Raw genomic sequence first — 18,643 nt, 5'->3', positions numbered from 1 at the left:
CAAGACGGGGAAGGACTGTGAAGCAAATGTGATGGGGTGCACAATGTGAAATCCCCAAAGAATCAATAAAAAATATTACATTGGGGGAAAAACAGCAGCACTGGCTAATTCCTTCCTGGTGAGCTCTCTGTTATCTCTCCTTCAATTTAAAATATTCATTCCTAGTGTATATATAGTGTGTAATATTAGCATAGCAGACACCATTGTTAGGTTCATAAACGTTGGTGTTAGAGGAAACAGTGATGATAGAAAAGGAAGACGCAGAACAAACATCTGCCTCAGGTAACCGGAGCCTGCACTCCAAGGAGAAGAGCCCTGTGGACATCTCAAGACTGCTCTAGAAATTAACACCATCCCCACCTTCACCTTTGTAAAAGCTGCTGACAAAGCAGAGTGACCGGGACACTAGGCAGCCCTGTGATGATCTCGGATACTGTGGCTGTGCCGGGACTCATGGACAGAGAGAACAGATTACCTGCTTCTTATGATCATGTAGTGCCCAGCCAGCAAGAGCTCAGGTGAGGGTTAACCTCTGAAATAGAGCCAGTCCCCAGATCTCTTAGCCACCAGAAGGAGGCTGATAGCAACTGTCTCCCATCCCATCTCAACGAACACCTTCGTCCAGGCTTTATTGTCTTCTCCCCACACGCAAACATCAGAATAGTCTTGACTGACATCCAACCTGATACCCATAAACACTTAATTGTCTTTTAATTCTTCACTGCACTGCTGATCATAAAAATGTTTCCAGGTTATGGGGTTAGAGAGATAGCTCTGTGGTTAAGAGCACTTGCTGTTTTTCTAGAGGACCCAAGTTCAAATTCCTAGCACCCATGATGGGCAGCTCACAACCACTTGTAACTCCAGCTCCAGAAAGGCCAACATCTTATGCACCCCCACGAGCATTCACACACATGTGGCAGGAACACTACACACAAATAGAAAGTAACAAAGATAAAATCTTACAGTGTCCCCAATACTGAGGCTGGGCCCCACTACCATCACCTCCAAACTCTGTTTGGGTCTGGAAAGTACAACTCTTGTGGCACAAACAAACACAAAAATAACAGTCACTCTGCAAAAGAGAAACATTGAAAATTCGACATGTTCTGAAGTCCTTGAGATTGCATACTGTGAATTAAAAATGAGTTCGGTTACTTTCCTTTAATTCCTGATACCAATATTTCCAAAATAGCCCGTGGCTTGTAATTATCTTGCTTTCAGGCTTAGGAAGTAATTCTTGAACATGCATATGCTTTTGGGCTCTTGCTATCTGTTTTTTAATGTTTAAACCAAGACAGAGTAACACAGCTACATTATAAATTTATGTTATGACCTAGTGACCAGAGCTTAATCTATTTTTCTCATACAGTTATGGTAACCCATATTTATTTGAAAGGTTTGCCTCACCCCACAAAGTGATTCATCTAAACACTCCACTTCATCTCTATTCAGAATTGTCTGTCTTCAAATAGCTGTAGCCCAAAAGGCTACTTTGAAAATAAAGTCAGATAAATAATAAGATCTGTGCTAAGGGTCTCGATCAATTTCTAAGAAGGGTAGGCAGGGTACTTTTCTTGACGTCACTTCCTTTGAGGAAGTGTCTGACAGAACTGGGGCACAGAGCCCAAGGGACAAGGAGTTTGAAGCAATTACCTAAACAGTTGTGTGTGTGTCCATTTCAAAGTCACACATTTTGAACAGAGAAGTCCCACGGGCTTGCATCATGTTAGTGGCTAATAAGAACACCTCTGGACACACATTGAAACTGAGATGAACAACTTTATGGCTGGACAAAAGAGGCTTGTGTGTGTGTTACGCATGATACGTAGATGCATACATTTCTTTCCTGCTTTACACAAGAGATATAATCTTTCCTCTGCCCAAGAGGAGTTCTTGCGTGTACTATGTAGTGTTTATTTTTTTTCCTCAGTCTGGATAAATGGCTCAGCAGTTAAGCACACTGGCTACTCTTGCAAAGGACCAGAGTTCAGTTCCCAGCACCCACGGGGTGGCTCACAACCACTCATAACTCCAGGGCCAGCCTGTAAATCTGATGCCCTCTTCTGCCTACTTCACGCACTGCAGCTATGTAGTGTGCAGACACACATGCAGGCAAACCTTAATACACATAAATAAAAGTAAAAATAAAAATCTTTAAAAATTACACCGATTCATTAGCTTTACAGTTATGTATCATTTGCTCATTTTATATTTATTTATTCACATGGCATACATGTGGGGGTCAGGGGGCAACTTTCCTTCTGCCTTGAGAGTTCCAAGAATTGAATTCAGGTCATCAGACTTGGTGGTAAACCTCTTTACCCACTGAGCCATCTCATCAGCCCATGTAGTGTTGTTCTCGACACAGTGGCTATAATTCTATATTTATTTTTCCTTTAAACTGTGTATTGTATTTTAAAGATCCAATTAACTTTGTGTGCTTGTGTGGCTGCACACGTGTCCCATTACACATGTGGAGGTTAGAGGAGATTTTCAAGAGCTGACTCTCACCATGTGAACTTCAGTGATTCAACTCAGGTTGTCAGACTCGACAGCACGCTCTGTTACCAGCAGAGCAATGTCAGCAGCCCTATAACTCAGCACTCCCAAAACAACACTCTTAACAAGCAGTGGACTTTTGCCCACATAGGAAGAGCAAAACAGGGTAGCCAAGGTAGGCACAAAGCACAGAGAAACTGGAGAAGGAAAGAGCAAATGTGCTTCAGAGAAATAAGAGGACTTCAGAAGCTGCATTGGAAAAAAAAATGCCATTTTATTCACAGGGTACATTTCCAAATATTCTCCAAGGAAGGGAGGTAGAGAAACTGAGACTTAGTTAAATCTCTTCACTGCCACAGCATTCATGAACACACTAAAGAAAAGACATTTTTCCCAGTGACCTCCCTTGGGCACACAACTGTCTCAGCCAACAGATAGGCACCATTTTTTTCAAGTCACACCATAAAGAGTACCGATTAAACCTTTTTTTCTTACCTGCTACACTTTATGTGAAATCATTTTTTAAGAAAGAAAGAAGGAAGGAAATGAACAGCATTGGGTTACCCCATACTTCCTACCCATCAAATTTGGCTTTAATAGGAAGAAGCAACTCTGCAAACACATGAAAGATGACTTCAATTTTATAATCTGATCTAAAAAAACCTCTTCCAGAATTATTATATCCACAGATCAGTAGACTACATTACAAGAGAAAAATATGCAGATTTTCCTATCTTTACTCTTATCCAGCCTCTGAAAATTCACACCGATAAAACAGCTTGCATACTTGTGGAATTAGAGTTTTACAATACACAATGGAAGAGGCCAAAGGTAAAAACATTTCCCCAATAGTTTGCAGATTCCAACTATGCCACGTGGTAACTATAAATCTAGTATTATAGAATTTGTTAAAGATGAAGCAGGCTTTAAAATATTGTGATGTACATCCTTTCTTTCCTCTTCTCATGTGTAAGGTCTCTATGTGCACTATGGTAACCATCGGTCACCCTAACTGTGGAGAGAGGGCCTATCAATGCTGAAGACAGAATGGATAACAGCAGTAGATGGGTCCCTTGTTTCCTTGCTTCTAGGAATACTGGAACTTTCCAGAAAATCATTCTTAACTCTAGGAATATTTTTGTAGTTATCACCTAAAAGATCTTAGAAAAATGTTCACAAAGCAGCAAAGGGTATTACACACCATCATCAGACTTCTCCAAGACCTATACACTACTGTGAATGTCTATAAAACAGTCCCATTTGCTACATGTAAAAGGGTCCTTGCTGATGATTAAGGTACATGTTGGGCAGACAGGGAAACATCTACAAAGCAACGAACACTATGAAGGAACTACATAAGTGGGGAGCCGAGCCAGGAAAAGTTAAGGCACCCTCTGCCACTCCCCACTACCATGTCAGTTACTTTTCTATATTCTGTGAACAAAAAATAACATACGGAAGGGGAGAGAGGGAGGGGGGGAAGAGTGAGAAAGAGATTGAAATTGAACCAAAACATGAGGATTATGAATCGAAGTTGCCATGGCCTCTCTTGGGAATCACGGGGACAGGAGGTTGACACCACCTCTTGCTGTGCACATTATATGGTAACCACATCCAGTGGTCAACATCAAGGTGATATTTCCTACCGTCTTGATAGGGGGGCTAAATTATAACTCACCTTGAGGGTATGACTCAAAAGGCAGGTGACAGAGGGAAATGTAGAGGTTCACTTCACCAAGCCCAGGTACCCAGGAAGGTCCTGCCTGGAGGAGACAAGAACCCGGGGAGCCCCAAGGCTGCTAAGACCCACATGGAAAACCAAGTACCACCTTTGAGCCCACAGCATCCAAGTCCATGTTCAAACTTTATCTCTCATCTCTTCATCCTAATCCTAATGACTGACCGAATGGCAACACATCTCCTGTTATCTCAAAGCAGCTTCTAACACCACAGCCCCTCCTTCCTGTCTGACGAGCTGTCTTCTGAGACCCCTCCCAATAGGTCCTTTCCAGTGTGTGTGGGGTAGGGATGAGGGGACAGGAATCACTATTTTCTCTTAGTTTTCATTTTGTCTTTTCTCTATTGCATTTTGTTTGTTTGTTTTACTGAACAGAGAAATCCAGAATTCTCTGAATCCAGTATTCTCTGCTTCAGACTAAGTCACATCTCTTGGTGTTTGTTGTTATTACATGAAACACACATTTGAAAGTGACAGGTATCCAGAGGATCCCAAATTACACAGAGGCTGGAAGAAGCCGGATCAACGTGTTTGGATATCACACCATAAAACTCTTGGTCAACTTTGAGTCATTGATTGAGTCCCAACGGCATCAACTAAAAAGCAAACTCAGGAAGGCTTTTAACACAACAGAGAGACTGACAGTCTAGATAAACGAGCAACCATAAAATATAACTCCTCTTTTGTGCTCTCACAAGTGAGAGACAGGGCTTTGGCTGTTATTAAAACACTCATAATATTATAACTCACTTCTCTATGCTCTTTATTCTTCTGTGTTAAAGGTAGAAGAAACTACAGATGCTAGCGACAGAGAGAACCCAAACAAGGAAGCAGGAGCATACCCCTTCCTTGTTGCAATGAGCAAGGTTAGATAGTTGGAATAACCTTTCCATTCATGGGCATGTGACAATCATTTATCTCTGGGATGTGTGTGAAAATGTCAAATGACATGTTAAGGCTGAGAATAAGGCAGATACTAGATACTATTACTTTTCCTGGGTGTGTGTTTCTCTGTGTGTGTTTCTGTGTGTGTGTCTGTGTGTGTGATGTCTACAGATATAAGACTTTCCTACTTACACAACAAGAGTTGTATAGGGCTGAGACTAAGTCTTGTGGCTTCACATTTAGGAGTTTATAGACATATTCTGGACTCCAGAATTCCAGGCTTTCAAAGACATAGCAATAAGAACCACGGGGTATTTTTTTAATCTCCATAGATTCAAGGATTCAGAAAGTCCATCCATGTACACAGGGAAAAGAACTCTGCTCCTCATGATCATATGCAGGGTGACAACTGGGGAAAGATGACCAGACTCTGCCACAGGGACACACAAATTAACAGGTGCAAGTTTAGGTGAAATCTGTTTGATGATTCAAAATGTTAAACTCTCAGCAAATTTTAGTGCCGAGACCCCTGTACTTGCAAGGTTGCTAACCCCACCCTTCAGGGAAGCCAACTGCTGGGACAGGACAGAGATGGGTGGTAGTGGGAGGTACTAACTAGCTCAACCCCTCATGAAAGCCAGCTCCCCTGTTGGACAACCAAAGGTGGTAGTGGGCTGTCTGGAACAATCCATTGGATGCTGAGAGCCTGGAACTACACTCACCTCTGTTTTCACCTTGCCTCTTCCTCTCCTGAGCACACGACTTAGAATTAAGTTTCCAAACCTTCTAAGGGCACTCACTAGACACATCCACCTGGGCTACAGGTGCTATAACATTGTTAACTTGCTTTCTCCCCTGCTGTGGGCTGCCTGGAACTCACAGAGTATCTGAGGACTTCTGACTACTCTGGGCAAGAAAGAACACACAACAGTCTCTGTTCCTCCAGACTTGCCCTTGAATGTTCAGACAAAGCCCTACAGCCCACGATCTCTGCACTTTTTGATGGAAAGTAATCTTACCTGGTTCTGGTAGGGAAGCACCTATACCACACCAGTGTACTTCTTAAGGGGAAAACCACTCAGTGGACTCGAGACTGATTTTCTCATTAGATACTTCCTGATGAGGATTTGCCAGTGGAAAATTCCACAAACTTGGTATTTTCAAACATAAAATGTCTGGCTTCCCAGCAAAGAAGCACAAAGGACAGTACCTGAACATCTCCATTTCAGAGAATTTATTTTCTCCTGCTATTAAGATTTATTTATTTATTATGTATATGTTCCTGCTTGCATTCCGTGTCCATGAAGACCAGAAGAGGACACCAGATGCCCTGGAACTGGAATAACAGGCAGCTGAGTGGGGGTAAGTGAGCAACAGAACCTGGACTCAGAGCCTCCGCAAGGGCACTCAGAGCTCAAGGGCTGAGATCTCTTGTCCTCCCACCCCTCCTTTGCCAGAGCCATAAATGTGAACAATCTAGTTTAGACACACATTTTTTAACACTTTTGGCAAAGCTCGTTATAGAGAGTTTATGTGTCTAGAGTCACCTTCTGAGAAGAGCTCTTTCATGTAAGAGCTTTCCTTCTGGTGGGATGACTTGCTCTTCACCAGCTTCATTTTACGGAACTGTGATTAAAATCAAGCAGTAGCCACTCTCACTTAGGAACGTGAGAATCAACAAAGTCTTAAGTCGAAGCTGACTCAAAATTACAATTCCTGTTTGAGTATTCATTCACAGTGTCTGCACCTTCTCTTTTCCTCCATGAAGCAACCTTATTTTCCATGCTCTCGCATGCACACATGCACACACACACACACACACACACATACACACACACACACATGCACACACACACAAAGCATTGATTTAATTGGTGGTAGAGAGGGGTATGATTTTTTGCCATTTGCAATGAAACGGTTTCTATTAAACATTTCTATCAGAACCCAAATCCCTTTTGAGCTGAGTGTTAAAGGTCAAATACATTAAATAACGGACCAGGCCCAAAGCTGAAGGCCTTAATTTCAGTAAGCACAATTGAATAATACTCAATCTCTTAAGAGTAATACGGTACTCTAGAATGTTCTAAAGGATGATTCAAGGGAAGTTTCTACTTAGAAACACATATTTTACTAAAAATAATGCTGAATGGACCCACACAGCTATACACACACATATAAAGACGTACACATAGACATAGGCAGATACACGGACACACAGACCTCTTGCCTAGCTACATCATCTAACCAGGCACACACAGAGTTACATGTGACACACCAGTGAATTGTCACTATAAAGTAATGAAAGGCCACGTGAGTACTGTTCATGGCGTCCGATTATACATGTGGCCTAAGGGACAGACTACAGGAGCAGTCAAACTTTTCTTTTGGTCTAACTTGAGGTTCCTCACCTTCACCTCAACCTTCACACAGCTGGTACTTACTTCACTGGGTCATTCTCTGTGGCAAATGGCAGAGACCACTGGACCACCGTCCATGGCTACTCCCTACTACAAGTGGCCAGCAATGAAGAGTGTCCTGGGGGTCCCGGTGGCACCTGAGAGGAATGGCTCCCGAGTCTGCGCAGGTGAAAAGCACAGACATTGTTGTCCGTTTCTGTTCTGAAGCTCGAATGTCACAGAGAGGATCTTTAAGACTAAACAGACCAAACACACCAATCTATTCCACAGACCTGTTCCAGGAACCGGATGGAGACTTAAAACCCCCAGGTAGCATCCTCAATGAACAGACGTGTGTGTTTTATGAGATTTTGACCAATTAACGCACTCATCCGAATGCGTACTTAATTAAGCTTTGTATGTGATGTTTTTGTAACCCTTTTACACTTTGAATGACGCCTGTTGGTGAGCGTGTATTCTTTCTTAGATAACCATTAAATACCAGTAGCTCAAAGCAGAGACTGGGGTTAGGGTTGACTAACTCAGCCGTCTGGCTACCCAATGCTGTCACACAAGATAAAAACACTAAGCCAGCTCTGTGCAGCAGTGAGCTTCCCAAACATCAGCACAATCTGTGGACCATTAGGCCACCCAGCCTCCTCAGTTCAAATGCTATTTATATCATAACCTGAATATTTGATCACCTTTGGAAATCCCCTGCACCCAAAGGTACAACTCCTCCTCAGTAGCTTTGTTATCTTGTAATTTAACCCTCTTTTTAAAGTCCCCAGCTTCAAGACAAGCAGAACTTGTGAGTAGATTTCTCCTACGTTGTGACAACAGTTGAAAGAATTAACCTGAGTTCTCACATCTCCTTGGAGCTTAGCACATCTCAAAGCACAAACGTCATGAGAAATCTCTCTGCTTGCCCTCTGACCTACTGTAAGCACACTGGGCCAGAATCTGCCAGGAAAGTGCCCCTGCTGTGTCAAAGCCACTGTGCCAAGCCGCTAAGGAAATAAACAGCTGGTGGTCCCCACCTGCTTCCTTGTGTGAGCCACATGTCACTATGCTCAACCCCGGGGTGCATTTATGAAGTTTGGGGCAGAGGGAGGCAGTCTGAGTAAGAGAGGAGTTCTCATTCCGAGTTGTGTTTTTGATTGTGTAGCCTTGAACCCCCGTGCTGGCAGGCAAACTGACACCAACTGCCATGCCAGCTTGACTTATGTGGACATGGAATGGACTCCGTACTGTATCTGTGTGGTTCTCCAGTACTGGTTACAGACTCCGGGACATGCACACTCAGTGCTGACAGTCACATGAGAATCATCTTTGACTTCCTTGTAGAGTGTCAGAGTGTATGTGTCTATATTCATGAGTGTATACATATATGTATGTATACATATCTGCATGTATACATATACATGTATGTATACAAGATAACTCATGCATGTATACATACATATATGTATATATGTGTATGCATATATATATATGTATATATATAGACATATAAGTATACATACATGAGTTTTCTTAAAAGGAAATATCCATGTTAGAGAGGAAAAGGCCCTGCCTTCTGATCCATCTGTCTTAAAGACTAAGCTCTTATTTTCTGTGAGCTACTTCACCTCTCTCTAAATGATGAAGACACTTTAGATGCTTTTCAAGTAGACAACGTACTTGCATGTCTACTGATTCTATGAACATAACAGAGTCAAATGGGATGATGTAATGGGGGACCTAAACTTGAGTTTCTCTCTCAACTTCTGCTGTGAGGAAGTAGCTCACGTGATCTAGGCAATGAATCAACACAGTCTAAACTTAACAGAGCTTCATGCTAAGTAGACTTAACCAAAAGGAGGCAAAAAGCGCTTCTTAATTTAAACCCATACTAGTGGAGGGGACCACAGTCATCATAGACTTGTTTTAAGGAATCACAATAATCAGTAGGAAGGGTTTTGTAAATCTATACCATCACCCACCTGCAGCCCTAAACAGGGCAAAAATCAATCATTTTTTAAAACCTATTAGTTCTAATGCCAGTCTCAATAAGACAGGTTTTTAAAATGATTATAACGCCAGTGATATTGACAGTAAGCAATCCATCTCCAGCATCTCACACATGCCGCCATGATGAACTCCTCATCCTCAGCATCTAGAGTTCCTCTGGTCCTTGAATCACATCTTCTAGATTTGAACCACAAACGTGTTCTGCCAGCAATGTCCCACTGGTAAACCCACAACCCTTTATAAAAACACTCCCCAGAACAGTTGATTTTTGTTGTTGTTATTCTCCAAGCCGACATCAATCAAAAGCAGTTTTGCTTGGGTTTTTGTTTGTTTCCTATATGCCAATCCATGACAGCTTTGGCAGCTCCATTTGGAAGTCACATTAAAAAAAAAAAAAAAAGCTAGCAAAAATACCCCCATCCAGTCCTTTCCTCTTCTGTAGTCCCTAGGAAGTGGGCTGTGGTGACGGCTCCTCACACGGGTCCAGCTGCATCCTCAGGGCGCCGATTTTATGAAGATACCAAAGTTGAAGAAATTCCTCAGGCATGGCATGGAAGCCCGAGTAGGGCAGGACGTTGTCATAGTAATGGTGACTGATGGACTCCCCTTGCATATTCACAGAGAAGGGCCAGAAGCCATAGATGGACAGCTCCTCACAAAGACCCAAGGCTGCACTCACCAAAAAGAGTCCTGTAGACAGGCGCTTGGCATGGATCCCTCTACTCTTCCAGAACTTTCCAATGTTCCGAAGAAAGTTGGGGTGAGCGAAAAGCACTGTTTGATTGGCTCCAACATCTTTCAGTGTGTAATACACACGGAGAGATGGCTCTGTTCCTGTCTTCATAGAAAAGGCAGGCATGTAGATGTAACTGTGGTTATAGATCTTCATGTTGTCCACAAACTTCTTTCTGGACCACAGCAGGTTTTCAAATCTGTGGGAAACAAAAGGCTCAGTTAAACCTCAGACACATTCATGTTAAAGCCTGCTCACCCAGTCCTCTGAAGTCTCAGGTCATCAAACAGAACAAATGAAAAACACCGTACTTGGAATGTCTCATCAAATACCCCAACTCATCAAACACTCCTACCTTGAACTCATCAGCATCCTTTAACGAAGCTCTCCTAGACTCATATCAACTGTTTACTTTGTTCTTTCCTAGAATGTAAAACGATTTAACATTTGTGAATTCACAAAGATCGAAGGCTGGGGTGGTGGTGGCGGCGGCAGCAAAAGCTACATGCTCCGTGTGACAGAAACATGAAACTGGTTTCTTCCTCTAAACGTTATAAAGAATTACTTGCAAGGCGTTTCCTATCAAAATGTCATGTACTAGGAAAGTTTACTTGGCCAGTGTTCTAACTTTGAGACTATACGTAGGGCATGTTGCTGTGCTATAGCGAGGTGAAGCACGCTCAGAGCCCAGGAATCTCAGAGGTCTGAAGTAGGAATGGAGCAACCCCACCTCAGCCTCTTTCATACCTGCTCTGGAACACGTGACCTTGGCCACCAGCTGAGACCATCACGGACACACAGTCTGGTACCTCAGCACCTGGAGTTCTTCTCCATGCTAATGAGGTATCTAGATAGCCTTAGCCTCTAGCCAATGACCTTCCCTTCCTGGGTAGTCTCGTGCCCTTCCCACAAGACGTTTATAATCCCTGAATAAAATGTTTGTGCTCACATCTACTTCCAATAAAGCAATATGAAAGGGCAAGGCTTATCTCGGGGATTTTAAAGACGGCTGTGAGAAAGACCTTCTTTTAAAAGAGCCATGCCTTAGACTCCAAAGAAGGCTTTACTCTTCTCTCATTCTTCTGCTACTCTGCACTGGTTCCCAATCGGACCAGATTCTGTTCCTCCTGGGCTCCACTTTCCCCTTGCTGCCTAGCGTGGAGATGCCCAGAGGATAAACAGGGACCACAGACCACCATTCCCGTCTTCCCTCCAGGCAGTACACCAGCAGCACCCGGTACCCAGAGAAGAAAACAGAAACCACAGCATTTATCCCAGATCACATTTTCCCCTTCAGGTCAGGCACAGAGTGGTGCCAATGCCCCAAAGCGAAACAGGGGCTTTGAACTTCGATCTGGACTTTGCCCTGCCTTCCCCAGCCCATGTGCTGGCTGTGCCTGGGCACCCCAGGCAGAGAGGCAGAACGCGGTGCAGAACCACATGGGAAAAGAATGTTTTATTACTGCCACGCAGACAGCTGCTCATACCCCCTTCTGGAGAATTCTGCTTCCCTCCAATCATTCATGACTGCCGGCAGAAAGAATCTGACTCAAACGGAAGCAACTGAAATGTGTGGACTACCGCCTAAGTGCCAGGAGAGAAATACCGTTATCCGCTTGTTTGTGTCTTCACTTAACGTTCTACTAATCTTGCTTGTCTATGTGAGTCTGGGCATATTGTGCATTGCAGAGGTCAGAGGACAACCTTAGGTGTCAGTCGTGACCCCCCACATTGTTGTTGAGACAAGGTTTCTGGGTTTTGTTATGGCTGTATAAATCAAGCTAGCTTCCCCCAAAGCTGCCGGGGATGTTCTTGTCTCTGTCCCTCATCCCACCGTGGGAGCTCCAGGTCATAGATTCCGGCTACTGTACCCAGATTTGTGTGGGTTCCAGAAGAGAGTGAAGTCAAAGAAAGCTATCGAATAGATAACAAACACTTCAAGAGATCTTGCTAGGGAAACAGAGGCACATGAAGCTACAAGGTCATAGGTAAGAGCACGAAATACCACAACAATTAGAAGGCTTGCTGGTCTTGGGACGTGAAGATGGGGCTAGTCCAGACTGTGGGTAAAGATAAGGCACCCTGTAAAATATCTCCCATATCTCTAACATTCTGCCCTTACTGTCACCGGGTGGTGTGGGCCCTTCGCGCCGCAGTGGCTGCCTACAGCGTGTATCAGTGTCGGGTGCGAAGGAAGGTTTAGGAGATAAGTTTAGGAAGTAAGAGGCTGGGAGACCAGATAAGAGGCTGCTGATGCAGCTTAAATAAAAATATAAAGGAGAGAGGGAAAAGAGTCAGGGGAGGGAGTGATGGGGAGGAGGGGAAGGAGGAGAGGAGAGGGAGAGAGGGGGAGAGAGGGGAGAGAGGAGGAGGAGAGGGAGGGAGGGAAAGAAGAAGAGGGAAGAGATAGGGAGGGAGAGAGGAAGAAAGGGAGGGAGAGAGGGAAAGGAGGAGAGGGGGAGGAGGAGGGAGGGAAGAGAAGGAGAGGGGAAGAAGAGGGGAGGGAGGGAAGGAGAGGGGGAGGGAGAGAGGAAGGGAGGGGAAGGAGAACAGGGGAGGAAGAGAGGGGGAGGGAGAGGGGAGGGAGAGAGGGGTAAGGAGGGAAGTGGGCAGAGGCAGGCAGTGAACTAGTACAGTAAGACTTTTTCAGGTCGGTTGTCCTGGTTCATGTTCTCCACAGGGAGAGCATCAAGGGCTCCAAGCAGAATGGGGCCAGACACATCAGAAGCAAAGCAGACTTGTGAATCTGAGATTCGCTGGGACTACCCCAGATTCAAAGTCATGGCTCTTCCTCTGTCAAGAGAAAAGAAGATGTGCTTCTCAGGCCCAGAAGGACGGCCTCCCAGACTGCATGCCCTTGACCCAGAAGCCATTTTTCCAGGGCACCAACCAAAGGAAAGGTGACCACTGTGTCTCCCGGAGAAGTCACTCACCCTAGAGCAGTGGCTCCCAACCTTCCTTTAATACAGTTCCTCATGCTGTGGTGACCCCAATAAAATTATTTTGCTGTTACTTTATAACTAATATTTTATTTCTGTTGTAAATTGTAATGCAGATACCTGACATGCTAACCCCAAAGGGGTCCAGACCCACAGGTTGAGAACCATTGCCCTAGGAAGCTAAGGAACATCGTCAATCATTTTCTCTCTCATGAACTCCTAAGTGGGACATGGGCTTTGCTCAGCCACTTGACCATTTCAACTCTTGCCTTCCCACATCCTCTGTTCTTCCTAAATTCCAAAATGCCCTCCCAACAATGCAGAAGCACCACCCAGATGGCCTAACTGAACTGCCATGTGCTTTGGCTAGAACAGCCTACCGACTTCATTGGTGCCCCATGGCCTGGAATTCTGGTCAGCCCACCACTGGACATTTTTACCCATCACTTTCTGGGTCTGTGAGCTATACTCACCTAGAAGATACAATGGCTAATTCTGCAGCCGATTTGAATGGTTTTATATTCACCATGGAAGCATACTTCTGTATTTATGAAGGTATTTCTAGGAAGGTTCCTGTCAGGAGGGAAGACTCGCCCTGGATGTGAGCATCACTAGTCCTTGGGCTGAGGCCAGTGACTGAAGAAAGGAAGGAAAAGCCAGATGTATCCCAGCATTCCCCTCTCTGTTTCCTAACTGCACACATGGTGCAGTCAGCCACCCATGTTCCTGCTGCCATGCCTGTCCCTCCATGACGGACCAACACTTCTCTAAGCTGCCAAGTGTTTCTCACAGCAATGAGAAAAGACGCTGATACATGAAGCATCCTTGTGAGTGGTCTCCACCTGTCCTTCAGTGCTTCTTCTGTATCCCTAACTGCATCCTCCTCCCCTTTCCCCTCAGGACCAGCTTTGTACCTCTTCCCAAATGTTTATACTCTAGGGTGGATTTCCCATCTTTTATCTTCCCCGTTCTCACCTCTCGGAAATTGCTCCCTCTGGCTTCTACACATGGGAACTAGCCTCCCTTCCATAGCTTTACTGACTAGTATTTGGCAATTCAAAAGTGTGTTTGTTCCGAGTAGGCAGTGTAATCTTGGCCCATGTAAATGCACCATGAAATGATTATTACGATAGGCTAGGATTTAATTTTTAAAATTCTTTTTGATCCCCCACCCCCTGCTGCCCCTGTGAGCTACATGTTGTCTCTCATCTGCCTGGGACGGTTACTCTCCGTCCTTATTTGCCTTCAACCCTCTCATTTCTATGCAGCAGCTCCCATTCCCCAATGTTCTGCTCCCCAGAGGAATGATCTGTAGCCATGGTGGGCTGCACTGTCCCAGGGAACCATGGGAAATGTCCAGAACACAAGAGCATCTGATTTTACTCCTATATCCGAGATTTTCAGCCTAGAAGTGACTGTCATTTCTTGGAGTTCTCAACATTAAAAGTGAGCCCCATTTTGAATTGACTACACTCTTAATATTCTTCATGCTACCCATATCTTATATTTTGAGATTTTTTTCCTCAGCCCGTTATTTAAGTAAAAGCATTCATTAAGAAGTCAGTTCAGAGCCAGTGAGATGGTTCAGCAGGGACAGATGCCGATGCCAAGGACGACCACCTGAATCCAAACCTTGGAACTCACAGGATAAAAGGACAGAACTGCCTCCCACAAGATGTCCTCTGGACTCCATGAGCAGACTGTGGCACATTCACGGACAGATACACACACGGAAACATGGAGTGGGTAAATAAAATATAACTTTAAAGCCGAATCCAACTCAACTCTGTAGTTGTCTGCCGGCTAGTTAGTGTAGTTACTGTTTACTGATCAATAGTTTAGCAGTGTTGGTTTTGCGTTTTGCTAACTTGTTATGAAGTCCCAACAGGACCGTAGAGGAGTGGCACCAGCTTTCTGTCCCTCTGCTGGGCTCCAGCCTATGTGTGCACCAGCACTCACTTCACACACTTAGAGTAGCTTGTCCATTCACTGTCACCCTACAGTGACACTCTACAGACTCATGAAGACCCAACCCAAACATACACAACAAACCCCTTCATCCTCATGTAACCTTTTAATGGTCTTCTTTGGCTGCCGCAATGGCTGAAGCCCACCCAGCACCGAGTGAGCTGAAGGAAGAGGAATATCATGATTCACCTACTAACTTAAGCTACACAGTAAATTCCAGGCCAACCTGAGCTACAAAACGGAAGGCTGTTTCCTGGGAAACACAATGCACAGCAGGTAAAACACACAGCAGGCAGGATTGCTCAGTGGGTATAGGCAGGTGGAGGCTACAACCTGACTTCAGTCTTGGGCACCACGGGGTGGAAGGAGAGATTTGACTGTAGTGCACAAGTGCCTGCCTTCATGTGCATGCGCAATAGACAAATACATAAACAATGAACAAGAGTAATAACGGTTAAACTAAAAATAGTAAAAGTTATTGGATTCCTCAGTAAGAGTCAATATATGCTTTAAGGGTCTATATTCCCTGGAGATGAGAGACTCGTCAGCTTCACCTTCTACATTTCACAATCCAGCTCAGAAGAGCTGTGTGTCACACACTAAAATTAAATGGAGCGCTCGGTTCAGCAGCGCATATACTAAAATTAAGTAAAGATAAAAACCAATAACGTTTTGTTCATGCCTGCAATCTGAGTGTTCAAGGCTGAGGGAGGAGGGCTGCTTGAGTCTGAGGCCATCTGGGGCTACCCAGAGAATTCCTGTGGCATCCTGAGCTACATATCCAGACCCTGTTTCAGAAGCAAAGCAAAAAATTAAAACAAAGAACATCAAGTTTTTTATTTAGTAAAGACACCAAGATAATTGGAACCTTGAAGAACAAATTAATGCCTCACGAGAAAACTCCAACATAATTTCTATAGGAGCAAGGCAGCTATTGGAAATATAGATAAAACAGTAGAAAAGCAAAACAAAGCCTATGGGCACAGGTTCTCAACAGATACCAACAAATACTAGCAAAATCGCTGATGACAAGAAGCGAAACATTATCACCATGAACGTAAGTCAGCTGCCATAAACGGAAATAGCTCTAAAAGTATTTACAGCAGAGCTAACAAGTAGCTAGACACTGGTGGGACTTACAGTCAAAAGCACTGGCACAGAATATATTCCAATTCTCAATTCATGAGAAGATTAAATGATTTGGCTAACAGGTTGCTGGATGTTACATATTCCCGGGATTACAAATTGAGCAAGATCAAGAACCAGAAAGGTTTATTTTTCTCTCCCTTCAGCAAGTCTCCAGAAAGAAGGCAAACAGTTGTTTTTCAAAAATCCATATCCACAGTGAAAGCAAGAAAGGAAGCTGACGTTTTGGGGACTCCCTCCATGGTTCTTCGGGCTTATGGGAAAAACCCCTTCCATGAAAATTGTCCACAGAAAACAAAACAAAGCAAAAACCCCATAGAGAAACCAAAGCCAGAAGCAACTTGCATGGTAAAAAAGGAGGTGGTGTCCCGTGCCTACCATCAGGAGACACTGTGAAGAGGGCGTCCCAAACTGTCATCAAGGTTATCAGTATGACTGTGAGGTACTGGGGGCACTCGAGGGGGTCAGACCCAAAATCCAGGCTCTGTCTCTTATCGGTGCATGGGTCCAGGCAGATGTGTGCCCAGCCCTAGGGAAACTGGAAACATTTTGTGTACACAGCATCCACAGCCAGACTTACACAGCCCAGAGGAATGATGGCATTTATCTTTACCAGTGCAAGAACAAAGATCAGCCCGTGAGTGCATACAATGACTCGTGGGAGCCCTTCAGGAGAAACCCAGAGTGTCACAGAGTCGACACTTCAGAGCACTGGGGACTCAAACGGAAGGAACCAAAATCATTAGAGTCTCAGGAAGAAATGCTTTGAAGTCTATATTAGTCTGTTTTAAAATATTGATTGTGATTGTGTCCAGACTAGGGTGCTATAAAAAGGAGAAAACTTAGGTGATAAGAAGTGTTGGCAGTTAAAAAAATACAGAGACACATGGGTTCTGGCAAAGGGAAGCTTCGGGCAAACAGCTGCACGGTAGCGAGAGAGCCACCCATCAGATGGTGCTGCACAGAAGCCCAAACCTCCAGGATGGTTGCCTCAACATCCATGCTCGCCCTTGCAGGCCAAAAGCTGTGGCAGAACCAAGGAAGTTGCTGGTGCTCCCACAGGAATGTGGCATGAACTGGTGCTGCACAGAGGGCCTCTGTAAGACTGAGAGAAAATCCGCAGTGGCATGGGATGGAGAACACGTGACAGGCTGTTTGCCCGGCGAGCTACGTGTTTGCAGTCGCAAAGGCATGACCTGAACGGGAGCTCGGCAAAGCCCGGAGTGCAGGACAGACCTGCTGTGAGGGCCAAGAGACGAGAGATCAACCTTTATTTTCCCACAAGAAATCAATAGATGCATTAGAAATTTTAAAACTGTATTTAAGCATGCTGCTTTCAAATCAAAGGAAAAGAAGTCAGGCAAAGACACTGGGAAAAACGGCTCTCCTGAAAAATGACTTGAGGTGCAGAGAGGGCTGAGGGAGACAGCTGCTTCTCTTTTTGAGCTTTATTGTTTTCTTAGATTGTTAAAAACTGTGGGTGTGCATTATTTTTATAGAACTGAATATTTAATTTTTAGGATCCTGAAAAATTTATAAAGTAATGTGTTGATCAAATTCAGAAGACCAAGAAAATTTTGTCACTAAAAAGATAATGTATGTACACCTAGACCTTAAATCATTAATAATTCAAGAGCTAAGAATATACCTTTGTGGCAATTTTTGGTATTCAAAAATCATTATGTTTAATCTATACACACCAAGAAAACTTTGACTGTTTCCATGTTACGTTCTGTTCTACATGTAATTTATGCTTATGGTAACTAGTAAGATTTCAATGCATGCTATCAAACCTTCAAAAGAATCAAGTACTGACAAAAATATATTCATAAAGTTTTATGCCAAAATGCTTTAAAAAATTTGTACATGTATCTCTCTTTTTTACGTAAAGTTGTAAGAAAAAAAGAAAAAGGAAAAAAAGATAATGTATAAGTTCATATGCATGTATGTATATATGTATATATGTAAATATAAATACATATATATGTGTATACATGCACATATGCATGTATATATATGATTACATTATAAATATATGCTTGAGTATATATAGGTAGACATCCATGCATGTATGTATACATGTATGTTTTAATGAATATATGCATTCATGTATGTGTGTATGAATAAATCTGTATATGCATATATGTATACATGTGTGTGTTATGTATTACATATGTGCATGTAAATGAATATATGTGTACATATATATGTGCACATGTATATGTGTGTTTATTATACATGTGCATGTGAATGTATACACGTGTGTGTAAACATTCATCATCACCATTCCTAACCCTAAAGATGTACACTTCAGGTGTTTACA

The 18,643-nt window shown here is 43.6% G+C and overlaps 1 protein-coding gene across 1 annotated transcript in view; it reads right to left on the bottom strand.

Moving 5' to 3' along the window:
* Positions 1 to 9,979: 9,979 nt before the first annotated feature.
* ST8SIA1 (ST8 alpha-N-acetyl-neuraminide alpha-2,8-sialyltransferase 1) overlaps positions 9,980 to 18,643 on the bottom strand; it is a gene marked incomplete at both ends in the record, with an annotated part of 110,846 nt that continues 102,182 nt past the window's right edge. Inside the window, one exon of the mRNA XM_080914982.1 lies at positions 9,980 to 10,466. Coding sequence (XP_080771108.1) covers positions 9,980 to 10,466 — 487 coding nt within the window. The remainder of the gene's footprint in view (positions 10,467 to 18,643) is intronic.

This window comes from Micromys minutus, assembly GCF_963924665.1.
Source record: "Micromys minutus genome assembly, chromosome: 3".
In the NCBI taxonomy this organism is placed as follows: Eukaryota; Metazoa; Chordata; class Mammalia; order Rodentia; family Muridae; genus Micromys; species Micromys minutus.
This window is presented reverse-complemented; position numbering and strand designations above follow the sequence as displayed.